Source organism: Electrophorus electricus, chromosome 8 (genome assembly GCF_041902795.1).
Source record: "Electrophorus electricus isolate QZ-2024a chromosome 8, ASM4190279v1, whole genome shotgun sequence".
Lineage (NCBI taxonomy): Eukaryota > Metazoa > Chordata > Actinopteri > Gymnotiformes > Gymnotidae > Electrophorus > Electrophorus electricus.
The window spans coordinates 26,812,501-26,822,009 of NC_137504.1; the positions used below are offsets into that span (position 1 = coordinate 26,812,501).

At 46.7% G+C, this 9,509-nt stretch overlaps 1 protein-coding gene across 4 annotated transcripts in view; it reads right to left on the bottom strand.

The window, feature by feature from the left end:
• The window catches only part of dcc (DCC netrin 1 receptor), a 212,217-nt gene extending 203,651 nt beyond the window's left edge, over window positions 1–8,566 (bottom strand). For all 4 annotated transcript variants that reach the window (XM_035526724.2, XM_035526723.2, XM_081719916.1 and 1 more), the window contains exon 1: window positions 8,221–8,566. In XM_035526724.2, coding sequence (XP_035382617.1) covers window positions 8,221–8,311 — 91 coding nt within the window. In that variant the 5' untranslated portion in view covers window positions 8,312–8,566. The remainder of the gene's footprint in view (window positions 1–8,220) is intronic.
• Between the last annotated feature and the right edge of the window lie 943 nt (window positions 8,567–9,509).

Genomic DNA, 9,509 nt, shown 5'->3' on the forward strand with positions numbered 1-9,509 from the left:
CCAGCAACAGGTGGCTTCTATACCCACTGAGGCTCTCTCTTGGTTTGCCACACTCTGCAGCGAGGAATAGCTGTAATCCTCTCACATATGAAAAGTAATAAAGGCATGCAGTCTTATGCTTTGCATACGGAGAATGACGACATTATGAGTCACTGAGTTAAAGCGTAGCTGGGCCACAGTTGCAGTCACGTTGGTTATGTTTGGTCGTGCTGAGGAGCGCTAAACCTCAGACATGTGCACATTAAGGTTTAAATGGGCTAATGTATGTGGTCAAGCAGGAGGGTGTTGATTATGGCTGATAATCAACCAGTCACCTGCTAAGCAGTGTATTTATGCAGTAGTCTCCATTCTGGCTGTTCACTCACAGTGAATCATTTGTTTGTTTCAATCCCAGAATACAAATGGTGTGCTGTGGTAATAATTGTATTCTGTGTGCGTTGTGAACACTGTGAAGTCAGAGAGCTGGTTCACGCTCACTGCATCTGTCCAGCAGGCCAGAACACATACACACACACACACACACACACACACACGCACACAAACACACACGCAGACACATAGAGTGAGCTTCCCTATGTATGAGTGTGTTTGTGTGTGTGTGTGCGTGTGTGCGTGTGTGTGTGTATGTGTGTGTGTGTAAAGCCTGTCTAAGGCACCAATGTGTGAATGTGACTGGTAATAGTCTCATTAAGGCAATTTCAGATTGTTTTCCACCTCTTCAGCTTTTAAGAAAAACAGAGTGGCAAACGTGGAATAATTGTGCAGGTAAGACAGAGGTAGCTGAACTGAGGGCCTTGTTTGTAATGCATATTTAAAAGCCTTTCTGGATTGTGAGTGTATGCTGGGACAGTAAGTTCTATTTGATGGGCAAGCAGAGTGAAGTCTCCCAGGCAGGAGCGGAGGCCAGGTAATAGATGGTGTTATCTACATGGCTGAAGGGCTCAGGAATCAAGCAGCCTGCAGAGAGCCTGCAGTGTCAGAGCTAGTGTGTACAGACTGATCTCAGACTTCACAGGCGTTTACAGAGGGAGAAACAGGCAGAGAGAGGAGAAGAGAGAGAGAAGGAGACAGAGAAAAAGAGAGAGGGAAATGGGTTGCGTTCTCTCTCGGATGCATAAAGCGGGGAACAATGTCTCCATGTTTCTAGATGTGTCTTTGGGCACTTCGAAAATGTTTTCATTAAAATCTATCTATAATAGTGTGAAGTAGGACACGTCCCAAATGGATCTCGCGCTGGAACGGTGACGGCCTCCACCTCAGCTGTGACGCTTTCATCCACTTCTAGTCTCCTCTCTCTCCTTTTGAAAAAGGTTCAGAGAAGCACTCGCAGCCAGGAGCACAGTCCGAAGCCTTTCCACATCTCCAGCGTCTTCAGGGCCGCTTGTTCTCGTACAGGTCCCTGACGGCCCCCTTCTGCACAAGATCGGTACCGCTGCCTTACTTCGCCCATCCTGAGCACCCACTGGGAGGGCCTGTAAGGTGGGCCTGTAAGGTGGGCCTGTAAGGTGGGCCTCTAAGGTGGGCCTGTAAGGTGGGCCTGTAAGGTGGGCCTGTAAGGTGGGCCTCTAAGGTGGGCCTGTAAGATGTACCTTACGAGCGCCCGTGTTTCCATTAACCTTCGCTCAGGGTCCTAATTCAGCAAGCGCGCTGCATCTCCCTCCACTCCAATGCTGAACAAATGAGCTAAGCTCCCTCTCCCGGCCTCTGTTAGCCCGGCTGTTGATTCAGACCGCTCACCAACGAGCCCCAGCTTTCAGCTTGCAGGGAGCAAAGCAGAATGGTGCACAGTCTTACACACACACACACACACACACACACACACACTCTGCTCCGAGCCTGTTTGCACAAACGTCAAACACTGTTAGCTGTCGAGGGAAGCCACATTCGGGGTAAAGCCTGACGTCGCTGAAGGTGGCGTTCAAAACAGCCACATCTCTGCCTCTCATGTCACTTCTGCCGTAACGTGGACACCGGGCTACACTACCCACCCCCCGCCTGCTGCTTCTCCACTCAAATCTGCAGCTGAGCACGATGGGAATGAGCAGGACATAATCACTGTGCTCTGATTAGGGCGGGTTACGCTCGACAACCACAAAGACTCACTGCCCCGTGTGATTACAGTGCTTGAACTGCCAGCATAAGGACACGGCCTTTTACTTCCTCTTACTTATAATGAGCAGGTAATCAGGGTAGAAATCTCATCGACCATATGTCCCCCTCCCCGTCTTCAAGGTGTTTCCCACAGCCACACCACAGTCTCTGTACACGCTTGGTCCTCCAACGCGCTCTGCCGTTGCTCCACCCCTCGGTTTGGCCTCGCTGTCAGCCTCCTTCAGCGCAGGGCCACGACGTGACTGCAGATCCCGTCGACTCGCTGAACCCACCGACCGCGTCGCGGCTAACGCTGACAAACTGGCATCCTGTGACCATGCGTTTAGAGAAGCGTCATGCACTGCACGCATGCAGGTAGCGCCAGACGCCCGGCGCATCTGCGTAAACACCCAGCTGACTTTATCTTCCAAGCTCCAACTCTCTAAATTCACATATCGGGGTAGAAGCCCTAGATTGAGCCCTTTGTTCCCCTGGTGCTGTGATCCTCTCACTTTGCCCTCTTTTTGTACTTGTGTGTCATTGCTTTGACTTTACATGTCTCTGTAAATCATTAGCTACAGGAAGAAAATGCTGCTGTATAATTGGCTGGCAAGACTATGTCCTCGAGTCCTTGAGTCAACAGTTTATGACAAATTACATCATGAGTTATTATTACGCGAGTTAAGTCACATTGTTACACAGAGAAAACAGCACGGATACGTTTCGTATGCTGGTTATTTGAGCTTACAGTCAGGCTGAGTTGCATTAACGTGAGCGCTAATCAGTGCACCCTGCCCGGACTGAACCACGCCTCATAAGCGAGGCGGGAGCAAACTAACAGCCGCAGTGCCGGCTTCTCCAGAGAGGTGACCGTGGACGTGGTGGACAGAGCCAGCATGAATAAACACCTCAGGTAGACTGACCCCAGAACAGCCGTAGCACCTCACGCTGGCCGCCGGATTTACGGCGGGCTGACCTCAAACCAGGCATTCCGTCTTGCAGCGTGGGACATGGGCGGCTGAATTTATGGCCACTTACGGGGATTAGCAAATGCTACGGGCTTTATGGTTCAGGCCTCCAGCTCTCCAATCACACAGCGGCGGTGCCGGGGGGGGGGGGGGGGGGCGACTGGGTGGACAGGCTGGACCGAACACACTAATGAAAGGCAAAGCATGCAGACAAGGGCCGAGTTTTGTCATTGGAAGCCTGATTAGATGTTGAGCTGAAGCCCACTTGAAATGTTTTATGATAATGATGGTGTGAGCAGACTTGACATTTGGGGTTTTTTTTAATTCCTTTTTTTCTCCTCAAGCATCAGTTCCTCTCTGAATGGCGCTAAGCTGATAGCGACAGCGCTAAGAGCTCAGGCATTTTACAGCATTCTAAGTAGAGCTTTAGTACTGCTGTCAATGGGAACTGGTGAAAGAGGAATCCATTGCAATTAAAGTGCTGTTTCCCAAAGAGGGACCGTCCCAAGAATATATAAATTAATTGTATAACTTTTAAAAGGGGTTTAATGAGTGACATTAAAGCAAGTGCATACCACACCACATTCATAATCCTAATAGAAGAATACTCAAGATTCACCCCAACAAACAAAATCAGTTAAATAATATTTTATATATGTTTGATAGAGGCACCAAATACATTACAGAGGCTAAATTCCAAAAAAGAAATTAGGAAAAGACACAAACCTGCACAGTGAAAAGGATTGGTTGTGTGAGAGCTCGCCAATGCCTCGCCAAGTATACCTGCAACTCACTAGTGAAACGTCTCACAGTTGTCCCAGACTACAGTAGCACTGAAAACACTGGAATCAGAAACTCGCTGCTTCCAGAGCCCTGCTTCACTGCCTCTGTCTTACAGCCCAGTTCTAGATTTCTCCAGACTACAGAAAACAGGATGGGCTTTCACTTACCTAAGAACTTAATTAATATTAATTAGGCCTGCATGATTAGAACTGCAAACAACTGTGATTATGATTGAGTGATTGTGAATATTTGGGGTGATTAATGATGACTAGTTTATTTCAGTACCTTTGTCATAGCACAACCTACAGAAACATAAAAACAGGCCGAGTGAACTCCAGGCACCGATCAAAAACACTGAACCCTAAAGCAGGAGCATGAGAGGTCAGAGATCAAACACTGAAAACACCTCTGATTGGTTACTCATCGTGGGCAGCAGTCCTGCTTCTCACTAGAAATATCTGGATGTCAGACACCAGATGTAGTACCAACAATGCACTACTGCAGTCACAGAAGAACTAAAAGCATAAATAATGCAGGCCTGGGTCAAAGAGCATATGAAATGTTTACATTTACCCTTTTCTCCAAAGGAACTCAGTTAGGACTGAACACAATGCTCAGAGGCCCAACAGTGATAACTTGCCAGTAATGGGGCTTGAACTGGCAACCTTCAGATTATAAGTAAAGTACCTTAACCACTGAGCTATCAATGTGCCTTCTGAATGAGCACACCTGAGATGGGCATGATAAGCACCATTAAATGTACACGCTGACTATATACAGTAGGGCATTAAGAGACTACTGGTCTAGTAGTGCAATCTGACAGCACAGCGTATATTTGTGAACCCTCCTTTCCAACTTAGCATTCAGAGTATCAAGTGACGGACTTTCATCACAATTACAAGGCATCCACCTGACACTCGAATAGGAATTAAAAATAAAATAATGCGGAAAATTGAGCTAAATTGTTATTTAAAACACACTGCAGAATAGAGAATGAAACCAGTTAGTCGATACATGTGTTATAAACACAGCGGTATTCATCAAGAAATGTGCGGCATCAAACGCAAAAATCTTCCAATTAGTTTTTGAAATTCGGTCATCTGCAGACTCCAGAAAACAAACCCATAGTCATTTGCAGTCCACAGAAAGATAAAGTCGCGTGTTGTGGGGGGGGGGGGGGGGGTTGAACAGCTGGTCCCCATCTCCCTATTCCTATTCAAATGTGTTCAAGCATCGAGACGAACCATTGTTTTGGCAAAACGGCAGTGGCCAGATGAGGAAACCTCTCTGCTGACACGAGAGAGAAACAAAGAACCCAAACAAGAGAAAAAGAAAGAAACGCTAATTAATCCTCAGATGTGTTACAGTCTCCCTACGCGCCCTTACCCCAACGAGAGCCGTGCTATTAATAGAACGAGAATTCCAAACAGCTTGTGGATCAAAGTGCCCGAGATTCCGCGTGGAGCCGGCAGTATCAATACCCCATTATGGCGCACCAAGGGGTCCAGTGATTCATGCTCATTGGTGAAACGTGGCATCATTCATCAAGGCGCATCAAGGAAAGAGAAGTGTCTGCTTATTAGAGCGTCAGAAGAGGTTGGGCTGCCAGGACAGCAGATAGAGCAGGACACGCCAGAAGCAGGACATATTCACGGACGCAGGACTCACAGCTGCAGGACACATGCACAGGTGCGCACAGGTAACAGCTGGGAGGTGTGGTTTCTGATGGGCCTGCCAGGGGGCGGGGCCATGGGTGGAGCTTGAACTGGGTGCAGGGTAGAAAGTCTTCATGCAGGCTACCAAAACCTACACTAACCAAATATACAGAACTGTAAATGTAAAACTTAGGACAGGATGGAAAATGACCATGAATGTTCTATTTGAGCAATCACACAGTACAAAACTGTTTCTGCTTTGAAAAATGTAACACCAATGAGGATATATGAATGTTACCATATTTAATTCATTTTGTTGTATCACCACAAATGTGTTTAATGCGATAACAAGCAGTAGCTGGATGTGTTTTTAATGTATTAGACATATTCTGATTGACTGTTGAAAATGCGCTGCATGATTCCATGGAATCGGTCCATTTAGCCTGTGCAGAACAGTGGAATCTTTGGAAGCAGCATGTTCACAGCTGTGTATACTTTTAACAAGCCAAAGTAGAAATGAAAATGATCAAAAATTGTGTATAAATTATTTATGAAATGTAAAACAATAAGTTAAAGCTTTACAAATACTGCTTTCTGGAGGCTTCTCTGCATAGTTGGCCAATTGTATCCACTTAAGCTCTGCCAGGAATATTGGGTCCCATGAAAAGATACCACACTGATCTCCAATGAAAAAATTGAACTAATGTTCTGTTAATTTTGTAAGGCCCCTATCAGTCACAGGGTCTTAAAATCCTGCACCTTCCCCTATATGTGCCCCTGGTTTCAACATTCTCTAGGTTTCCCCAGGAACCCTTTCCGGAATTTTCCACTAGAATACGGACATGTTCAAACCTAAGCTACAACCCATACTCCAAAGGCATCCATTAGCAGAACTCCTAGTGCCAAAACATAATGGGAACATAAAAAAAATGTATAAACATGGTATGAGTGAATCAGCTGTTTCCAACAGTTCGCTCTTAAGTTTTAAACTCATGCATCTGCTCTGCTACTTTCCCATGTGATTCAGTAAGATGGGAGAAAGGGATGATTGTGCCTCTGAAATACTCGGTGCGCTGGAGTAATACTGACATGACCTCTGATATCAGCATCCGCACGGAAGTGCCAAAAACAGGAAATACGTTCACAAGAAAGCAGACTTAAGCTCCAGCCTTTGCAAGCTATTCTACATCTGTTCATCTATGGGACAGAGAGATTCTGCGCTCTCTCTCTCTCTCTCTGTGTGTGTGTGTGTGTGTGTGTGTGTGTGTGTCGTGCTGGTCAAAAGTAAGAGGAGAAAAAGCAGCGAAGGAACCGTGCGCCACAGGCTTGATGATAGCGACAAACACACAATGAAATGCACAATGACGCGCACGCACGGATAACGGTAATTGTGAAGCACTGTGGTGAGTAGAAAGGTGAGGACGCGCCGGGTGACTGCGGCGGAACAGTGCTCCTCTTGTGGCATAATGGACGAAATACAAAACAGTCACCGACAGCCTTTTTTTCCCCTGAGTGAACGATAAAAAAAGCTCCGTTTGCTTCAAATTGGATTGCTAGAGATTCAGGTAACTGATGGACAGAAACCAATTTGTTGTGCCGATGGACATATTGTCCTACCGGTGAAAAATGCAGCTCCTGAAGCCGGTCGCGCTCGCTCCGCTATCGCTGTAGCACGCGCGCACGCACACTCGCGCGGACTTGAATACTTAATTAACTCCAAGTATCCAAATTGCTCTGAATCGATCACTGACAGAAATGAGAGGTGGCGCATCAACAGCGAGACGGTGAATAAAACTACGGACGCCAAAAAGGCACGGTACTTTTTTTTTTTAGATTATTCACTATTCATTTTTGAGTTATTATGAAATTGCTTTTCGTACAGGCGAAAGCAAAACGACTCCAAGCCACTTTCTCGGCTTGGACATCAGAAGACAGTGACTTTTCTGGACAGGGTAGCTTCGGTACAGTCCGCCCTAGTCTTGTCTCCTTTAGCGCTAACCGAGACCAGGAGGCACCCGCTGCCAGTTCAGCGAGGAGGACGGTGGCACGCGGGTCTGGATAGAACCGGCACCGTCTAGCAGCGACCGTATGACAGCACGCATGCAGAAAGGCAGAAAGCAGACCGCCAGGTGACAGATGCATTACTTCGACTCGTTGGTCATGTTATACCGGGACCGTGCCTTTGAAGCGCGCGAGCGTCCAGGTCACCGATCCGTTTCGTGGGTGATGCGGGAACAGTCTTCACGGGGACCTGCATTGTCACACAAATAGTTTTCGAAATGCACATGAATAAAGGGGGGTTGATTTACGATGATTAAGGTCGGTCATCCACGGGGTCTATTATGCGCCGGCGTCACGAGGCATGCATCAATCAACGGCGTCTACTAGTTAAACTTGAAGGAAACAAATAGATGGCACGTGTTCAGTGTTGTGCTTTAAAGGGAAATAAAACACACCGTTATTCATTAGTCTCCAATAGACCACTGCAAAGAGAACCTCGCCAAGACACGAGAGCTTTAGAAGCTACAAAATGCTGCAAGTGCTGCACCAGTCTACTCCAAAATTTAAAAAGTACTTTGAAAGATTCTCGGCAATTACGTTTGAAATGATCCAGAATCCTGGTATACAAATGAAAATAGAACACAGCATCAAATATGGGATGCCAAATTTGTGAAACGCACCAGACTCGATGACTGAAATAACGAGTGTTTCCTAAGACTTACCCAGCGTTGTAGAGATGCCACAGAGAAAATATAGCCAAAATACAACAGACAGAAGTCTTTTCAGATAAATACATCCACGAGGGCGCTGCATAATTTTGCTTAACGGCAGAGCGCCTGGGTCCCAGTGTCACAGCAAATCCGGTTTTAATCACACCGTAAAATTCAATTCATCAGCTCCGAGTAAATGGGAAACGATAGCCAAGAACGCTGCGAGTGTACGCAAGAGGGTTGCGACGGCTCGTACTCTCCACAGTTAAACGGAAGCGTTAAAAGCATCGCCTCTCCATCCTTGCTGTGGAGACTCGCGCGAGGACGCGCGGCGCTTCACTTGTTACGGCAGCTAGCGGTCCACGGGCTCCGCGCGCGCACAGAGTGGGTTATGCGAATTCATTGATCTAAAGAGGGCAGGAAAAAGCCTGGGACGGATTTCCAGGGAATGGACTGGAACGGGATATTGATTGGCGAGAGAAGGTAAACGGGGTGCGCTCTGAATTTGGTGCGCACGAGGGGTAAGGGGAGAGCTCGCCCGCCATCTGTGGTCAAAAGACGAACAATGAGACGCGATTCGCAATTTCTGATGCCTAAAATACATACTTGTTTTAATGACGTCCATTTTGCCTTATTCATCATAGTTGTCTGTTTTAAAATATTTTTATAATTTTGCGTGTGAAAGTAGCAGATCGTGTGAAACACTCAAGGCGCACGTTTTTTGTTTTTTTTTAAAGTAAATTAACAACATAAAATAATAGATCCTGGTCAAACATCCTTATGTAAAACAGCGAGTACCATAATTTATACGCCGCCCTTTAATTTTATCTTAACATTCACCTAATTATAAAGGAAATTTGTATGTGGGGGCCTCAGATTAAGTGTTGTTGACCAGAAATGTACTCTATTTTTATGAGCCTGTTTACACAGCGTCAGGAGAAGGCGACTGTAGGTTTTTGTTTGTTCCTCTCGTATTGACGGAGAGAATAACATTCTCCTCTCGCCCACACGGACCTAATTAGTTGTGTATGTTTCCGAAGCTGCCTAAACCCAAGATCCTGCTATCACTACACATACGTGCAGCGGTACAGCCACAGCTATACTCTAATGACTAACGCGCTTGCGTGCGTGCGTGTGTGTGTGTGTGTGTGTGTCAATGTATGTGGGGGTCAATGTATGTGTGTGTAGAGTGGGCGTCGGGTGTGTGTGTGTGGGGGGGAGGCTTGACAACTGCCCTGTTTGTTAAATGTTCCCCCCCCCCCCCCCCTTCCTTGGCCCCTTGAACACCAAAAAGTAAATTC